This window comes from Sander vitreus, chromosome 6 (genome assembly GCF_031162955.1).
Source record: "Sander vitreus isolate 19-12246 chromosome 6, sanVit1, whole genome shotgun sequence".
In the NCBI taxonomy this organism is placed as follows: domain Eukaryota; kingdom Metazoa; phylum Chordata; class Actinopteri; order Perciformes; family Percidae; genus Sander; species Sander vitreus.
Window position 1 is genome coordinate 31,812,081 of NC_135860.1, and position 19,796 is coordinate 31,831,876.

The 19,796-nt window shown below is 40.2% G+C and overlaps 2 protein-coding genes across 8 annotated transcripts in view; one reads left to right on the top strand and one right to left on the bottom strand.

Annotated features, from left to right (window-relative positions):
* Positions 1 to 4,567, top strand: part of oxr1a (oxidation resistance 1a) — a 232,130-nt gene extending 227,563 nt beyond the window's left edge. For 4 of the 7 annotated variants that reach the window (XM_078253735.1, XM_078253731.1, XM_078253730.1 and 1 more), the window contains 2 exons: positions 1,980 to 2,053; positions 3,036 to 4,567. In XM_078253735.1, coding sequence (XP_078109861.1) covers positions 1,980 to 2,053; positions 3,036 to 3,171 — 210 coding nt within the window. In that variant the 3' untranslated portion in view covers positions 3,172 to 4,567. Of the gene's footprint in view, positions 1 to 1,979; positions 2,054 to 2,404; positions 3,014 to 3,035 lie in introns of those variants that run through there. The other 3 variants (XM_078253734.1, XM_078253732.1, XM_078253736.1) reach the window with 3 other exon arrangements.
* Positions 4,568 to 6,764: 2,197 nt separating this feature from the next.
* sqlea (squalene epoxidase a) lies at positions 6,765 to 19,406 on the bottom strand. Its single transcript, XM_078253737.1, has 11 exons — positions 18,889 to 19,406; positions 18,241 to 18,499; positions 15,184 to 15,361; positions 13,817 to 13,913; positions 13,571 to 13,684; positions 12,601 to 12,772; positions 11,509 to 11,604; positions 10,075 to 10,217; positions 9,360 to 9,456; positions 9,091 to 9,178; positions 6,765 to 7,953 (listed from the first exon to the last, which is right to left on the bottom strand). Exons 1-11 carry the CDS (start codon positions 19,168 to 19,170, stop codon positions 7,761 to 7,763), a joined length of 1,719 nt encoding a protein of 572 aa, XP_078109863.1. The 5' UTR covers positions 19,171 to 19,406; the 3' UTR covers positions 6,765 to 7,760.
* Between the last annotated feature and the right edge of the window lie 390 nt (positions 19,407 to 19,796).

Here is a 19,796-nt window from a genome sequence, read left to right on the forward strand (position 1 = left end):
GTTTATATACAGTGTACTTTATGATAAAAGGGCATACAGCAGAACAAGCTGATACTTTTGAAAGCTGCACAATATTTATATATATATATATATATATATATATATATATATATATAAATATATATATATATATATAAATGAACAATGGATCAAATAACTATGTGTAATGGGGAAGGACTCGCTTGTGGTGACGAACCCGCAGAGAATTATCACCCAAGTCTTCAGTTCCCCTTAGCTCTACAGAAGTTTTAGCATGTTTTCAATGAGTGTGTAGACCAGATTCACTCTCATTTTGAGACTAGCTTTGTCCGCTTGGCATTTCACCCCTGTGTTTTTTTTGGTAGCTTCCTCTTGGATGCCTGCTTACAATCTGGCACCTGGTCGCTATGCTTTTATAGAGGTTGATGTCCCAAACACAGCAAAATGAAAAGAAAAGAGAATATACAGGCAGAGGGCAGGGTCTGTGTAGATACGAACCGGCCACACACTTCTAGTGGGTCATAAAAGTGATGATTGAGATGGGATTATTTTTGTATGAGTCTATACATTGTTTTCTTTTTGGAAAATCCTACTTATTGTGCCTTTTTAAGCAGGGGCCAAAACATGTCATACTTCAAAGAGTAGAAGCTGCATCTGAACACACACATTTCCAACACAATGCTGTTGTGTGGAATTGGAAACAAGTTTGAAAAAGGGTTAAGCAAAGTGCGTTGACTTATTACAGACTTTATCGAGCTGTATGATTTACTTCACATAACATAGCAAAAGAAAACTGAGACTTGAGGCACCATTTAACATGCATACTGTGAATATGCTTGCCAGTCACATGCTGTTCTCAATGCATGTGACACTCAAACACACTCCCCATAAAAGCAAAGTGTTCTATGAGAAATCGTCTAAAGACTCAGTGGCATTTAGTGTTCTTGTTGAAAGCATTTACACTTAATGGATTTCTCCAAGTCTACTGAGATGAATGGGCTTAAAGCAACACATTAACAGCACCAGTTTTCATCAGGATGGTCTAATATTCTACAAGAACTTATGCCAGAAGGGTAATCTGAAAAATAACACATAACAATTCTACACTCAGCGGCTTTAATCTCCCAATCAATGAGATAGAGCATGCACTGTTGGTGCGCTTGCTATGCATGGTCACACATTTTTGGCATACGTGGGCCCTCCGAATACACAGACGTGGAAAGTATGAAGCGTGCTTTACTGAATTATTAGAGGTAATGCATAGGAGGTGAACATGCGTGTGTTCGGTTCTCATCAGGATAAAGAATTCTGGATAGAGAATATAGATTAAAGGTACAATTTGTAGGATTTTCCTCAAAGACTATGTAATACAAAAGTAATCTCTCTCAATCATCGCTTGTGACCCACTAGAAGTGTGTGGTGGTGTCTGTATCTGCAGGGACCCTGCCCTCTTGTCTGTATTTTCTCTTTTCTTATTTTTCTGAGTGCAGGACGTTTATGGGTGTCAGCAAAGAGCTTTTGGGCCCTACATGGGTGTGTGTGTTACCCCCAGCCAATAACGTTCTCATTCCCAACTGCCGCTTTGCCCCAAAGCGCCTCACTGACGCACACACAGAAACAGAAAGGATGAAGCTCAGCTTTCACTCATAATCAGACAATGTGGCATCTTCCCGTGGAGCTGTGGGTTAGGGCTCTCTGTGCTTTAGAACAGAAGCGCTGTGGAACAATCAGAAAATAGTGTTTTATTCCACTGATTAATTGCTTTTTTCAGCACTCCCTCTCTTCATTCACACTCTAGCTAGCTAGACCACTGCGCGCTCTCTCTCTCTCTCTCTCTCTCTCTCTCTCTCTCTCTCTCTCTCTCTCTCTCTCTCTCTCTGTCTCTCTAACACTGTGTTTAAACAGTCAGCGATACTCACTACATATTATGCCTTTAAGTCAACATTTAACGTCGTGCCATGCAATATATTCTAATATGTGCTCTATTGTGTCTGCAACAGGTGTACAAATGGACAGGTGACAACATGTTCTTCATCAAAGGAGATATGGACTCCTTAGCTTTTGGTGGAGGAAGGTGAGCCCCATCTGCTTTTGACAAGAACTTATGCCACAAGGAACAGACAGTGATAGAAATCAGTTCTACCAACATCTGTTCTGAATTGAATCCAACGATACAGTATAGATCATAGGGGTGGTACGGTTCACAAAACCCACGGTTCGGTTCGTATCACGGTTTTAGGGTCACGGTTTTCGGTTCTGTACGGTTCTTGTTATTTTTTCTTTTCATCTTTAACACTCCAGAAATATACTTCAGCATATTTTATATATATATATATAGCTAAAATTAGCATATTGAATGCATGTTGCACAATACATGCACACAGTGGCAGTTCTATCTATTGTTTGATTTCCGCTGTCATCATAGGTAACATGAAATCCCAAATGTTCCCACACACCAGACTCTATACGACGCTGGCCCATCCTCCAACTCCGGGCAGCCTTCCTCATCTCTCCCACTTGACATTTCTGCATGTGTCCTGACCTGCAGCACTCCACACTCCACCTGAGGAGGGGCCGGCTCGGCGCCTCTCAAAATCTGACAAAAATCTTTTAAACAGACCTTTGTCGATCAAATAAACAGACGGATTCAGCAACTGTATGGCCTATTTCTCGCTTAAAATGTTGTCAGAAACACTTTTCGGTGAACTATTTTCGTAAAATACGAGATGGACGTGACGTGTTCGTCCAATCAGCTGCCATGTGTTGGGTTTGTCACGCTCCTCCCCCTCGTCGTTTCCAGTAAGTGTTTTAACATAGGTGTATAAAGTGGGCACTACGGTAGCAAGAGGTTAGTGCACATTAACAGTGAACTGAAGTGAACTGAGCGGTTCGGATGTTTTTTCATGAACCATACCACCCCTAATAGTTCAAAGTTAGGCCGCCAAAATAAAATAATGCAATTGAAGAGGCAGATAAGTGACGTTGATTGCCTAAAGCTGTGTTTACAAAACGTTTGTGGCCCCCTGCTGAAGATGCTTTGTTCTCTTTTCCTTTAGCGGGGAGTTTGGCCTGTGGCTGGACGGAGACCTCTACCACGGCAGGAGTCACTCCTGTAAAACATTTGGGAACCCCATGCTCTCAAAAAAGGAGGATTTCTATGTTCAGGACATAGAGATCTGGGCTTTTGAATAACAAAACAGTCCACAACAGGGGAAAAAAAAAAACAAGTCCTTGCAAAGGGCAAACTGAGGGGTCCTCCTTTAGAACAATGGCATCGCCCCAAACCTAACACGCATCACCAGGGCTCCCCAGGCCGGTAGCCAGCTATCGGATGCTTGTCGTGCGTTACTACTGCAGTTATTACGGAGCTTTTTTTCTTTGTGAAAAATTACCTTTGTGTGTATCTTGTTACAGCCCTGTGCAGCGTCTTTGCAGAGTAGGGGGGGGGGGGAGAGAGTGTGTAAAGCTGTGAAAATGCTGGTAGACTGTTAGATGAGGTTGTATCAGAAAGGGATGAGGAGAGGGAAAGAGGGAAGAGAACCATGAGACCTCGAAGAGGAGAAGGACTATCTGAACTCCTCTCACCTGAGAGGCGGTGAAGATGACGAGGTTTGGGACTGCTGCGAGAAGAGAGAACTGCCCCGACTGGTCCCGATTGTGTATCTGAACTTTACAGAACCTCGAGGTGTCCCCGGCACCCTCTCGGACCCCCTAGAACTTTGTTCACTCGGTAGGATGTTACTCACTGTGCTGTCAGCCTTGACGGAGAGAGACCCAGTTACAGGGAAAGAAACGAGACGGAAGCTGAACACATTCCATTACTCTTGGTGATGGTTGAGAGTCACATTTAAGTTGCGATTTGTGGTTTAAAAACACCCGATCCACGAAAACTCAAGCAGCAGCAGGATACGATGACACTTAACTCAGAGAGGGTATAGAATATTGGGGGGGCGGTTAGTCTTTTTACAGTACAGTTTTTGGTTGTCTTCTGAGGCTAAAACTATAGAGTATTGTGTATTGTAGTCCTCCTGTTGTTCACCGTCATAGCACAGCATCTGAAAGCACATAGCTAATAACCAGATCACCCATCATCGTAATGTTCTGTTCAGTGGGTGTACGTGTGAGTCCAGCTAACACCGGCTCCTCTCACAGGACGCCGGCTGTACTGTTCGTAGACAGTAACGTGTTGCAATAGATTTGTGGAATATGCAAAATAACTGTCCTGTGACCTCAAATAACCCGCAGGCGGTGGCACTTTCGCCGCCGCCTGTCACTCTTTCAAGAGAGAAACTTGTCAAGCTTTTACGTCTTGATACTCGATTGCTTTTCTGGGTATCATTTGAAAAGCCTTGAGACGTGGTTTAACTGTTTTACATGCATATATGACAATTATATATTGGTATATATGATTATATATGGATCTATATAATCATATATATGTTGCTGTTAAGTGTGACAGTGATCTATTTGTGCTGATATTTCAGCTGTTAAAATATAATGTATATTACCCTGTAAATTAATGTTCAAATAGTAGATTGGTTTGTGTGTGTGTATATATATACACACACACACACACACACATACACATACATATATACATATATATATATATATATATATATATATATATATATATATATATATATATATATATATATATATATATATATATATAAAATAAAGTGTGGATTGGTGGGTTGCTTCTAGCACTTTAATCTGGTGTAAAAGCGTCAAGGCCAGGTTCTTCTTATATTCTCTTAGCAGTAGCTGTACAATACCTTTTTTGTTTAGATGGTTAAGATGTTAACTGTTAGTAGAAAGCTTGCTGCTACCAATATCAATAAGGGTATGCCCTAATGCTCTGTGTGTTTTAAAAGGAGGATTACTCCTTTGGTGGGGGGGGGGTTGGAACATGGCAGCGGGGCTCGGTGTCTCCTTGTGTGGCTGTCAGGTGAGTCTCAGTAGGTTCAGGTAGGTAGGTATGCATGCAGACTGACCTCCGACAGGCACATGATGGATGAAGGGATGTGTGTACAGTACCTAACTCTCCCCCATGGAGCTTTCTTTCCCCCCCCCCCCTTTTTCTTCCACACCAGTATTTGTGTCCTTGTGGAGAGTCACAAAGTCGAGTAATATGGATAATTCTTCCAATTATTTCACCAGAATACAATGTATCGGTTATGTATAAATAACAATAAAGCTGAATTAATTGTTGTAACCTGGGATATGACAGCATTTGTGATGTTTCTTTGTTTCAGTTTGTTATTGAGCCGTTTACACGTGTTAAATCCTCTCAGGTCATGACTAATGGCTTAGAGCTGGCATTAGTCAGTGGTTCAGCCTGCTGGTGGTGTGTACTTAATTTGTCACCATTTAATTCCTGGTGTATTGTCTGGAAGGGCACATTCTGAAATGTTAAATTAAAATAAATTGAATACATTTTAACCCATCATAAAAGTCAAAACGAGTTGAAATAAGATCAATTTGCCAATTAATAGCTGGATAGATGTAGAGTATTGGCTTTATTTCATCAAGTGGTCCACTGCAACGATGACACAAACAACAAAATGCAAACTATAAATGTTCAACCAAGAAACAAAGGGATTGTGAAATATAACAAGTAAATGCACGAGCATAAAGCACGTTTAAAAAAAGGTATTAGGTAATGTTTTACTTTTATACTGCACCATTTAAATGCAAATGTATCTAATTCATAATTCATAATAGCTTTTTGAAATTGATCAGTGGTAAATTGGTTCTAATCACACACCGTGAAAGTGTGGCACACTCCAGATAACATACAATATGGTCGGTGTAGAAACTGATTTGTCTCAGCTGTCTAGAATGGAGCTCGGCTACTTTTTAAATGAACAATGGTTTGAAGTTTAGATAAAGGAGTCGGAGAAATAACCAAAAGGCCTGCAATCTCGTACAGCAAAACAAACGCTTAGCTTGTTTTCCTGCCTGTGACGTGTCATTCAACAGGGAAAGGTTAAGTTTGTGTATCTGAGGACGATCAGATTGGAAGAACCTCACAGTGCAAACTCATTAACGTGGTTCACCACTGGGTCTTTGTTAGTATAACACTTCATATTAAGGTAAATCCACTGATGAACGTTAGTGTTTCTGTTACAGCATAGAAAAATATATTTTTAAAAGGGGATTTTTTTTTATGACAGGAATAAAATCATTTAGATTATTTTACCCAGCAAGTACTTTAAAATCCTTCAACTCTATTTCCACCGTGCTCTGATCACTGGCTGACTGCTACATTAATTGTATTATATTTATTGTATTATACTGTGCTTTAGTTAAAACCATAAACTGTAAAAATGTTTAAAACCAACCCAAATATATATATTAAAAAAAAAAAAAAAGCTGCAGCAAAAGCCTAATACCAAACTAATTCTGAAAACTCTCACAAACAATTCATCATGTTCCAGTATATACAGTATATCCTGAATGTTGATGCTAAAACACATTGGATGCTTACTGCGAGCTGAACTGTTGTTGCTGGTGTGTGTGTGTGTGTGTGTGTGTGTGTGTGTGTGTGTGTGTGTGTGTGTGTTTTCAAACAGAAACCCTTTAGCTGTGAGTGAGCGCCATCTATTGGTCCCATTTGTTAGTGTGTGTGTCCAGTGGACACAACTCAGTTTATAGTACATGGTAGTAACTGGTATATAATAAACTTTTTTCAGAAGTTTAATCAATACAAATAAATGTGTGGTTACACAAATCATCCAAAAAAAAGTCTGCTGTAATAAAACAGGAAAACTGATAAGCAATTCTTGTCTGTCATGTATGATTTATTTAACGGCCCATCAGGCCCAACACAGACACAGGTAAACACAACCAGAACATGTCGAGAGTCTGTCGTCTGTGTCAGCTCAGGACAAACACCAAGCTGAGTATCATCCGCTGACTCGGTCCTGATAAGAGCACCGTTGCTTCTAGCTCCAGTCGGTCCCCCCCCCCCCCGGGCGTGCTGTGTCAGGTCTTTACTGACATCCAGCAGGACTAAAATAGTGCAGCGATCATTCTTCAAGTTCTGGGATTCTAGTTTTATCAGCTGCACTGTCAGCATGTTTCACACTGAGTGTAGAAACCAAAATGCGTTTCAAAAAGTCCCTTCACATTATGTAAAGAGCAACAGTACCAGGAAGGCAGGAATGATCATTACAGTAGATAAAATAGACTGGATTATTATATGAAATACAACATACGATGATAGACAGCTTGCTGTTCATGACATCCCATCATCAGTGCTTCAGATTCAAAATGATGCCTTTTTTTTTTTTTAATAAACTTATCATTACATGAAGATTACCATATTAAATCAGCTCAGCGTGAAAATATACAGCAGAAAAGTGGCTCTATTGCAAAATCGTTATAAAATGCAGATGCCATGTTCCACACAGCAGTTCTGTTGGGCAGGAATAATTCCACACGTATTAAACATTCAGGCTAATTCAGGGTGTGAACTAATACACTGTATGTCCCTTTAACGTACAGGGAGAGCACAAACAGTGCTACACCAAGGCATTGTGGAATAATTATGTCCAAATTGAAACATTAAGTTGGATATTAAGACAATGACATATTCAGTAAAGGCAAGGGCATATTGTAGAAACTCCTAAATAGTAAAATCAGGGTTTAATACAGCAAGAGTGTCCTTTTCACCAGGATGAAACATGACATACATCAACATTTCCAAGGTTTGTTTTGCTTGCAATTAAGCTGTGTCTGTGAAGACACTGAGTCCAGACGTACAGGAGAGAGCCTCAGTAAACCAGGTAGTTGAGTTCAGAGTAGATGAGTGGAAACATGACTGTGCAGGCTCGGTACAGGATGGCTCCACTCTTAAATAAAGCTCGATGTTTGGTGCTCCACGACTCGGACTTGAAGTTGAAGTAGATTGCGTACAGTGCCACGGCAAAGAAGTGTCCAATAAGGGTCATGGGTTTGGGTGTCAACCTGGCAAAAAATAAATAAATCCCTATGTCATTAAGTCTCTTGTATGTGATCTTGTACTTAAAGGAATAGTTTCACATTTTGGGGAATAGGCGTAGACTCGCTAAGAGTGAGATTAGACACATTACGTAAGATAAATATGTAGCTACAGCCAGCAGTCAACCAGATTAGCTTAGCACAAACTGTTAACAATTGCTTCTCACTGGTACCAGCTAAGAAATACTCCAGCACATATAACCATACTTGTTATTGTTACCTAGGGATGTGCAATAATCAAATTTTGATCCCGATTTCCATTTCGGCTCCTAACAGTCACAAAAATAATGTAATCGGGAAAAAAGTTTTATTATATATTTATTTTGCATGTTTCATTTAGTAAAAAAAACCCCATATTTTGTCTTGTGTTCTGAATGAAAAAAGGTTCAAACGGAAAAAGGTAATAAGGGACATTTTCCAGTTCAAGGCGTTTTTCACTGTTGATTTGTTTAACTGTCACAGTGTTTTATTAAGTTCAATAAATGTCAGTAGAATAAACATCTTTCCAAAAGTCAATAAGTAATGTTCAATAATCGTGATTTAATATTGACCAAAATAATCGTTTTTCCCATAATCGACCTTCCCTTATTTGAACACAGTTATCAAACGAGTTGTAGCATAATTAGTGAGCTTTTACTCTATGCTAGCTTTAGTTTAGCCTTCCTGGAGTCTTGTCGTCAGTGGGAGGTTGTGGACTTTGGACATTGCTAGGCTAGCCACGTTTCCATTCTTTATGGTAAGCTAAGCTAGCCGGCTCTAGTTTCATATTTAGTATGCCCTGCAGTGCCCTGCAGTGCCCTGCTACGTCCTGTAACGCCCTGCAGTGCCCTGCTACTCCCTGCTACACCATGAACTACTACAACTACTACTACTATTTCTAGTCATAGTTCCATTATCTTTATTGTGACTGTTATTGCCACTGTTCATCACACCCCCAACCAGCACCGTCAGACATCAACCTTCTCAGCGAGTAAGCACAGCAAAAAGCGTGTTTCCCAAAATGTCAAACTATTCCCTTAACCCAAGACTGCTTTGCCATCATTCCACATTAGAGAAATTTTTGTCTTTCCTATGTTATTGTGGAGGCCATTATTTAATGCTTACACTGAGAGGAGTCCAATAGGCCCAGTGATGCACTGTCCGCCGAGCTTGAAGTACTGGAAGCAGGCTTTTCTCAGCTCAGAAAGAGAATCTGGTTAACACAAAACAGGCACAAGGACATGATGAGAATCCAAATGACCATTGGGTGTTTGTTTTTTTAATTTATTGCAGATTTTGACGTTTGTACTTATTCAATGCAAAAATAATCATCATGATCATTTCTGATCCCCTTGTCAGTGTTTTCCATGATGCAGAGGCAGGCGGACACTCACTGTCTGTGGCTGAAAACAGCTCGTACAGGGCCTGGGCCAACACATTCACCACGAAAGAATGTGATGACTTGCGTTCCCAGTGGAATTTTTTCTTTGCCTATTGAGAAGAAGATAAAAAAGCAGTGTAATATTGCACACTGGTCTGCAGTCTCTCACCTACAGCAGAGGGAATAACAGCACAAGGCAAATGCAATGCAGTAGAGGCTCCGTATATACTGTATATACTGTACTTGCTTTCATACACATACAATACACAGGCTTATTTCTTTCATATTTTATACATTAGAGCAGAGATCTTTAACAGGGGGTCCAAAAAAACATTGACAGACTTACTGGCCCATAGGTAAGGTAAGGTATAGCCATCCACAGATACAGTTCATCACTGTGCATTAAAACATGATTTATATAATCATACTAACAATTATTATTTTAATAGCTTAGTATTCTATGCACTAAAAATGTATGTAGAAAGGCTGTATGCCACCCTTCATGTTATTATAGGCCTAGGTTATTATGCAACTTAATTTTATAAAATATATCCAGTTGAGGCTCCCTGATCCATCTCTCTCAGTTAAGGGGTCCTTGGCTTAAAGAACACTGAAGACCCCTGCTCTAGAGAGCCTTTAATAACCGTTTTTATGTGAATGCTTTTACAGTTAGGGAAACAGGGAGTTGTTGGCATGACAACGGTTAGATGTAGTCCCTGTGTGGTTACCTGCAGCATAGCCCCGTCGTCATAGAGATCCGGGATGTTCTTAAGCAGACTCCTCCAGATGCCAACGTCGTTGAGAGCAACACTCATCCCTCCTCCCGTCAGAGGATGCCTCATGTTGTACGCATCGCCCAGGAGAAGTACGCCTGCAAACAACAGACTGCTGTTTGGCTCTCATCCAAAATACATCACCAGTTGTCTTTATTTTTTCCCTCAGCAATTTGTAATAATAAAATCCTCCAATTAGTGCCAAACACAGTGAATAGGAAAACAGGATGACGTCTGGAGGATGGATTTTAGTGTTTCTCCGTGCTTTTCTTTCAGACGTTTTGACAGTCAAAACCTTATGGGAGTGTTTAAGCTCATTACCAACACCAACATAAATCACTAGTGTTACAACGCCAATCCAACACCCACATTCACACATACAGACAAAGAGTCATATTTAAAGTAACAGTTCGACATTTTTGGGTAATAGGCTTATTCACTTTCTTGCCGAGAGTTAAATGAGAATATCGACGCTACATGCAACTCGTTAGCTTAGCTTAGCACAAAGACTGGAATCAGGGAGAAACAGCTAGCCTAGCTCTGTCCAAATGTAACAAAGGATGGATTTGTGAGGACTATGGTTAACCGCTCCTCAGATCCCTGCAGGGTAAATCCAGACAGCTAGCTAGACTATCTGTCCAATCTGAGTTTTCTGTTGCACGACTAAAACAACTTTTGAACGTACACATGTTCCACCAAAACAAGTTCCTTCCAGAGGCTATTTTGCAGAGGCACCGGGGCTGCGTCCGGTGCTTAGCACCACCCAAGACGATTGCGATTGGTTTAAAAAATGCCAATAAACCTATTACCCACTATTTCTTAGCTTCATAGCTTAGATTAGCTTATCTTAAAATGGGGAAACATCTAGTCTGGTTCTACCTGCACCTCTAAAGCTCGCTAATTGAATCCTACAAAACTTAGGGTAACTGTATGTAGGATTAAACAAATAAAATACCTTTGGACAGAGGCAGGTTAGCTGTTTCCATTCTATATGCTAAGCTTAGCTAACCGACTGTTGCTATAGCTTCATATTTACAGATAGAAAGAAAGCTCATAAGAGTTTTTCGCAAAATTAACATTCTGTTAAATCTAAATTTTGCTCTATCAGGTAAAAAGAAAACACATTTTTGAATGTATTCATAAAACAAAGTACTAATAACTTATTCAAAATCCTTGGGAAGAGCATTTTTTTGTTTAACTTAAAACACAAACTAATTGCAAATTAGTCAACAACCAGGACATTTCTTTCATTTGTTTCATCATACAGCAATAACCATAGCGGTGTTCTACTTTCCAAGACGTGCATCATACTGTACACAAGCTGAAAGAAGTTCAATAGATTCCTTCTGGCATTCTCTAACAACACGCTAGTCAATAACACTTCAGTACCTGGCTTGTTGACAGGGGAGGGAGGGAGGAAGCTGGCAGGCATGGACCGGAGTCGATCGTTCTGTAGTGCCACCATGAAAGGCTCCTTTAAATGCTCTGAGGGAAAGAGAGAGTGCAGGCGGTCGATCACTCAGCTGTGGCTCTGTGGATGATAACCCAAAGGTGCACGCTGGGCACATGCACAAGAAAAGAAAAAAAAAAGCCTTTTCTTTTGGTGTCTGAATATACGTTTATCAATGTATCAGAGTGACAGACTCTGCCATTTCAGCTGGCCCTCTGTCAGGGTTACCAGAGCTGGGGCTTTGATATTTCAGCTGAATAGCAGAGCGCAACATGAATGTCAAATCCTTCAACTGTAGCTTCCTTGGCCGTTCACACAACAGCGCAGGCAGCAGTCTGGCTATATTCCTACCTACGCGGACGTCTGGCAGCACTGCCATAACTACAAACTTTGATCATTTATCACGCTACAGGGGTTCTTCCTCGGGCCAAAGGTCATTTTTCATCATGAATAATTACATAAGAATTAAACCTCAGAGATGGGGATGTCCCGATCGGATCGGAGCCGATATGGGCATTTGTCAACTGATCGGGGATCGGCAGTCACCCCGATCACCTTACAAAAGTCAATTCTACACAATTCTAAGTAGAAGTTGGTTTTATATGTGAGTTTTACGAAAATGCTAGCAGCACTAAGTCGCGGCGCCTGGATAGCTCACCTGGTTGAGCATGCACCCCATCGACGAAGGCTCAGTCCTTAATGCAGCGGCTGCGGGTTCAGTTCCGACCCGTGGCTTTTTGCTGCATGTCATTCCCTCTCTCTCAAGCTCAAGCTGTCCTATCAAATAAAGGCCTAAAATGCCCAAAAAAATCATCTTAAAGAAGATATGCTAGCTGCACTAAGTTAACGGTATGCTGAAGACATATTTTAGTTTAAAAAGCTCTGTTTAGGCAAATACAAGTATCGCATGGCAGATATTCAATATTTAAAAAATTTGATCGGGATCGGGGGCCAAAAAATCGGATGGGGACATCCCTACTCAGAGACATTTTCAAAATAAAGTATCTGTGTGTATCTGATCTGTCTGTTACCTGGCAGCTGAGGGTATATCTTCTCAGCCATGTACTCTGGGAGGTTGCGAGGCATCTCGCCCCTGATGTCCACCAGCACTCTGGTTTGTGAGGAGGAGATCTGGTAGATGAGCACCGGGCTCGGGTTGGCCAGCACCAGCTCGGCATGGTTGGCTTTAAACTGGGGACAGTCCTGGAGAGGAGAAACAGGGATGGGTCCATAATGAAATAAATCCTGAGCCACTGTGAGATCGATTGGATTGAAAACATCTTGTTTTAATATAGAGGCTGTTTATTTCACTCGAGGTGGTGTTTGAAATTTGTAAAAGTTAATTAGTACGGTTTGCATTACATTATTCATTTTCCTAGTCTCACATTGCCAGACCTTCTTCCACAGGTACGGTGCCTCTGGAAGGAGCTTGTTTTGGTGGAACATGTGTATGTAGGGAGGCGAGCTCTGGAATTAAAACGGCTGTCGAGTGTGTGATGAGAATTTTACTCAAAAAAAGATAAATATAATTTGAAACGTCGTCGATGTAGACTATTGATTTCCTAATCAAGCCTTATTCTTCAAATGCAAGTATTTATAGTCAGAAGTATCACAGATTTGAACAATTTAGAGCTGCAACTAATCATTTTCATTATCGATTAATCTGCTCATTATTTTCTCAATTAATTGATGAATAATTTTGTATATAAAATATCTGAATATAGTGAAAAATGGCCGTTCTTTTTACGTCTTTTTAAATCTATGTTCTATCTGACCAGTCCAAAACCAGAAGATTTTCAGTTTACTCTCATAAATGAGAAAGAGTAAAAGGATATTGGAAAAGATTGACATTTGACAAGCTGAGAGCAGACAATGTTGACTAAAACAGTGAATCAACTATCAAAACAGTTGTTTCTGTTAATCGACTAATGGATCGATGGACTTATTCATCTTAAAGTAATTTCAGTTTATTTTTGGCAGTGTGATGACAGGGGTATTTACCTTCATAAGGCAGCCAACAAAGTGAGAGGAGGTTTGAGCTTTCCCAGAGACAAGACTCTTTCTGAATTTGGAGAAACAGCCATCGGCCACAACAGTCAGCGCTGCATGGATTTCCTACAGGACACAGGTTCACACAGCCATCATACACACTCTGCATTAAATAGAATATTTGTTTCCATGAGGTGAGGGGGAATTGTTCAGTGGAATATAACGTTCTACGTGTGCAGCAGAGTTTCCTCTTCTCACCTTGATATCTCCAGTTTCTTTATCTTTGTACTGGACTCCGGTTACACAGCCGTCCTCCTCCTGCAAATGGGTCACGATGCCTTCTATGAATGTGACACTGGGGGGCGCAATTAGACAGTTAGAGACATCGCCTCCACATGCCAGAATAGCATGGGCAACATGTTAATAAAAAGCAACTGAAACAAATCAAATGCCTATTTGTCATGTGGTTAAAATGCAATCTTTGGATTATTAATCAAGAGCTAATAAAGGGTAACTTTGTTTTTTTAGTTTTTTTTAAACCTAGACCCTAATTTTCCATGTTTTTGTGTCTAAGTGATCACAGTCTGCAGCGGCAAAACAAGTTGCAATGTAACGTTATTGGGCAATTGTGCTCCTGCAATTTACGTCCACTAAAAGTGCTAAAAGTGTCTGACAACATTATAGAAAGGAAACCTGCAGAGGTCAACCCTTTTTTTGAAGAGTAAGATCCTTTTGTTTTTTGTTTCTTACATGAAACTGTGAAAAAACACACCAGACTCCATTTAAATAAATGATCATTTTATCATCGTGAAACAAACTTCGACAGAAACGAAACAAAACTATCAAAAGCAAAATTCCACTGATCCAACAATCTGGTTGGATCTCTGGTTTGCTTGAATTAAACCCTCAATTAACCCATTTACATGTAAAAATATGCTGGCTCTATACACGCTTAAAGTATTGTTTATTTAAGCCTGGAGAGTTTTGTGATGACAAAGATTGTCTAGACACCAATGCATGGGGACAAAGGGTCCAGGTTGACAAATACAAAGAAAATTACTCTTTAAGGCATTTAAGTAAACCATCATTTGCTTTCCTTAAAACAGAGTATTACATTTAACCAACCAACTGATCATTGTGTATATAGTCCTCTACATAACAACAAATCTGAAATACATACTATTAAACTACATGAAAAAAAGCTGATAAAATAAAATGTGATAAGACTTTCCATTTCATTAGAACTGTGAGTGTTATGAATGTTAGTTTGATCCATTTACAGAATGAATACATTTATTACACGGCTTGGTTGAATTCGACAGCATTCTGTGGTCTGCTCATTCTTGATAACAGACCGTTGCTAAGAATAACAGACCGTTGCCATGCATAGCAATGTGACGGGGTCCTGATCACCCTGTCGGGGGTTGTATCTGCTATAACGACCGCCTCGCTCTACATTATCAAAAGTAAGTTGACATAGTCGGGCAGAATAAATGAGCAACATGCGAACAGCTTTTGAATCCTACTCCTGTTCCTTCTAACCCTCAGTGCTGTCAAACACAAAGTCATCCAACTAGCCAGTTGCTCAGCTGCCATATGGACTCTTTTCCTATGACTCTACTCACTTAGGCTGGGCCAGGGCGCTTCTCCTCAGGCCCATGATGAATCGGCCGTGATGGAAAGCCCGTCCACAATGGATGCTGTCCTTCTCCTGTGGGTAGGGGATCTCCACCTCTGTGCTGCTCTCCATGTCGTGGATCACATAGCCGTTGACCTGATGGGCATCCAGACCCTCCACTGAACCTGAGGGCACACGTTAGTTCCACCCCACAGTCAGCCTGCTACTGTTTACATACAGTACAGTACGTGTGAGTCAGTGCATACAGACCAAATGTGCACACATCTGATCTGACGCGACGACTGAGTGAAAACATTTAAACCCATGACTCCATATTGCTTAGGGCTGCACCATTCCATCAAATGGAAACATTCTAGATGTATTTAAATTCATTGATTACACATTTTCCACAAATACATCCAGACATAGTTGGTATACCTTTAGAAAGTTTGTGATATCCACTAGAATTCAAAATAAATGTCTGTAGATGTGAACAACGTTTGGCTGCACAGCCTGAGATTATAAAGAGCAACAGGTGAGGGTTAAACTGGCTTTTGGCTCAGGTTTGTCATTTTATTTTCATTTTATTTCTTTTTTACTTGCTCATTTTGCTGTTTGGGTCCTTTTTTTTTAACAACTGTGTAATGTGAAGCACTTTGTGACTGTCTGTGAAAGGTGCTATATCAAATAAATGTATTATTATAAACTTATTATTTAAAGGGGTTCATTGAAAACCAACATTTTCTGCAATGATTTCTACTCTTTTTTAACAACAATTTGCACCTGCAAGATGGACGTATAGAAAGCATAAATATTACAGAACAAAAGTATTATATAACAGGAATATTATTGTGGTATGAAAGGATATTTCATTTTCTTTTTTATCAGAGAGTAGGATGTAGGCCCTATGAACATTTAGGGAATATTTAAGGAATTCCTCATGTGAGGAATGATTGCACAGAGATTCTGCCATTCACTGACTGAATTAATGTGCTGCAAAAATAGTTTTAGGCACACATCATCTACCCACTTAGATATAATTTACTTTGATTTAGTCAAGCTGGATTCATTTATTATTTGGACGATTTAAAAAGAAATCAGCCAGAGACTTGTTTTGGATGTGAGATTTGAGGAACTCCTTCATTTCATGTACATTGGTAAGACGGTATCATTTCATACATAATGTCCTCATTAAAACTATACAGATCACAGCTGGTGAGAATTAGAGAAGTAGCCATTGAAAACCTGGTCTCAAATGGTAAGTATGTCTCCACTAAATAAGCAGCAAAGTTCAGGATAAAACACCTTTAGGTATTATTTTATTTTAGAGTTCAACACTCATCTAATCTGCTTCATCAGGACTGTGTGGCTCCGATTCCATTGACAGCACCGGCAGCAACATAAGCAAACAACATCACCAGATTATGGATCAAATATTGCGAACTCTTATTGGTGCAGGGAAATATGTGACATCACATCACCTTTTCCAACTGAGCCCTGCCCACAAGAGCATAAGCAAAACAGAAAATACAGAAACCTCTCATGGGAAATAAACTTACAATAGTGTGTTCATGTACTGTAGTGTGAGTGTTCATCACTGATATTATAAGAAGCTGGTTGAGAAAATATGTATTTAGGGCCTTTGACTTATAGGAACTAAATAGGGCTGCCCTCTCAGTTTGGTCTTAGTCGACTGATTTCTTTAGTCCATTAGTCATTTTGTTATGCCTTTTCATGTTGGATGACTTGTTTCTGAGAAATCTATGAGCACATCTTTGTTAAACACAAGATTTAAAGTGGTGCTTTTGCGTGATTCCGTTTTTACAGACCTGTCGGTTAAATCAACTGATGATTAGTTGACAAAATCACATGAGTGTTAGTCGAATAAAATGCAGAGGTGAAAAGTGTGTGCGGTAATTTTCTTTTCTTTTTGAAATGGATCTTCGGGGGGGAATTAATTCCCTGCACCACAAAGGAGATCCAGCTAGGGGGGTGTGCGTTGCTGACTATTCATACTGTGTTAAGTCAACTAAGTATTTCTTTCATCAAGGACAGCCCTAGAACTAAAAGGCAAAAGGGCTGACTATGAGGCCCTCTGGTCGCCATGTCCGAATGCCTAGAACAAGAACAAGGTGTGCCAGGGCTTGTTATTATCCCTGTGGCCAATGAGAAGCTTTCGTCTTCATATACTTAACTACTTCATCTACTTCATTAACTGCTGCTTTTATGCGTATCTGTATCAGATAGCTGGATAAGCTTGGATTGATCATTTCTTTATTTATTCCATTCCATTTTTACTTAACGTGTATTCATTACCTGTGCTGTTTCTAATGTTTAGTAGCTCGTTGTTTTAGTGTCTGGTTCAGTGTGGCAGGTGGACCTTGTTTTCATTTTTGCATTTGTTGCGGTCAGTGTTGTAATGTAATGAACTACAAATACTTTGTTACTGTTAAGTATCACGTATGTATACTCTACTTAGTTATTTATATTTCTGGAAACTTTCACTTTTACTCCACCACATCTCCCCTCAGCGTCTTCGTTACTCGTTACTTGCAAGAAATGTTTTTGTACGTTGGAGTGAAAAATTAAAATCCTGTGTGTGTTTTTCTCTGTGTTGATGTCAGACTTTGAGTTTGATGTTTAACAAGGTGTGGTAACCCTGAATATTATGCCTTACTATAAGGAAGCCACAATAAAGTTTATAATCTAAGTTTTTTTTTACTTTTACTTCTAAAAATCAAGTACATTTAATATCAGAAAATTACTTTTGATGCTTAAGTTCAGCAAATATCACATACTTTAAGACCTTTACTCGAGTAATATTCTAAAAGGAGACTTTAACTTCTACCAAAGTTATTTTCTGATAAGATACTTGTACTTTTACTCAAGTATTGCTTCCCAGTACTTTATACAAGACTGGTTGCGATTGTTGCGTTGTCAGTATTGTATAATTGTCATGGTCCTTGATGTTATTTGATGCCTGCTGCAGATCAAATTTCCTTCGGGACAATAAAGTTGAAAGTTGAAGTTGATAATAAGAGTAATAATAATAACAGTGACTGACCTTCCAGCCCCAGCTCTTTCAGGGCCCTGAAGCCTCCAGGCTGCAGCAGCTCTCCCACTATCCTGTCGGGCTCCTTCAGGTCCCTCTCCACCACCGTCACCCTCCTCCCGTCCTGGGCTAGGACGGCCGCCATAGCCGAACCCAGGACCCCTGCGCCAACTATCACCACATCTGGCTCGGGGGGCCCTGAGGGGCCACTGGCTGAGGCGCTCTGTGAGCCAGAGGACTCCATGTCTGCTCTTTTCCTTGTTCTCCGACTCTGGAAACAAAAGAGCCAAGAGTCTCATGACACACAGTCCAAACTGAACTGGACTGAAAGGCAAACATTGGAATATTTGAATAGTTTTATACTTCATCAATAACCAGCTATGTTCTTTGATTTAATGTGTATTCCTTAGATATAGGCTACAAATATACATTTGAACATTTAAAACTTTTTTAGTTCAGAAATGCTTCAATAAAACTTGAGAATAAGTAGCCATGACTCTTTTTTTTCAGAGATTAAGTTTACAAACATAAAACATAAATATACGTCACAAAAGTTCAATGAAATGAAAAAAAAATGATGCTTGAGTCTTCATTATTTGATCTGTCTTCCTGTGTTCCCAAGATTAGACTAACATGTTGTGTCCACATGAGTTGTCTTACCTTTTTACAGCTGGTCTCTGCTTTCTCGCTCGTCTGTGCTGACGTTTGGGGGATTAAATTGTTGATAACAGGTAAAGAAGACAAGAGGCTCAGAGGCAAATGTAATACCCGAGAGACTCTGAGCTTCTGGAAATTAAAATACCTGACATATGATAGCAGCAGCCCGACTGTAAGAAATAAGGCTGCGGCCATCACAAGCTCTTTGTGAGCGAAATTCTGAAAGACTGTGTTGGACTTTTTGTAGAGGTATGTGAAGCTGGCTATTCCCAGGAAAGTCCACATCTCTTTGGATTAAAACAAATAAAAACGTATTAAAAAAAGTATGCGGAAAATAAATCAATTAGATGGTGGATGCGCTACTGAGAAACCGGTTTTCTTTAGGCTGGCAGAGAATGATCATGCCGTTAATAATTACTCTTCATTTAGTTTCTCAGATAATCCAAAATCAAGACAGCCAACCCAAACAAAAGATTACCTTTGTGACATGATAATTTAAGCTCACAGACAGTCGGAGGGATGCTGCTGAATATTTTATGATAATGAGAAACACGGACTACTTCGGATTCGGTGGTTTCACGTCCCGCCTCCTCCACAGTTCAACCGTCCAATCAGGAGAGACGTGACGGTGAGCAGAGCTCACGCTATCCGCCGATTGGACAGCCGCGCCGGCACTGGACCTCCCCTCGGCCGCTGATTGGACAGTCGGCTGGCAGGACGGTAGTCTGATATGTGATGTCAGTGGAAAGGTGCGCGTTTCATTTCTTTTAGAAACAGAAGCTGAACGAGAGAGGGACCTCGTACAAAGATCATTCATGTTTGACAGGATAACTCACTCTGTACGCTGGAAGTCTGGACCAGTCCTGTTAGGTTAAATATCATCTTTCATGCTCCATCTCGAGATGGAAAGC

Excerpts from the sequence above, each read along its gene's own strand:
- sqlea (XM_078253737.1), bottom strand. The coding sequence starts at position 19,170 with ATGTGGACTTTCCTGGGAATAGCCAGCTTCACATACCTCTACAAAAAG. Across the intron at positions 13,914-15,183 it reads AGCGCCCTGGCCCAGCCTAA|TGTCACATTCATAGAAGGCA; the intron begins GTGAGTAGAGTC and ends TGCGCCCCCCAG. Across the intron at positions 11,605-12,600 it reads GATATACCCTCAGCTGCCAG|AGCATTTAAAGGAGCCTTTC; the intron begins GTAACAGACAGA and ends TCTTTCCCTCAG.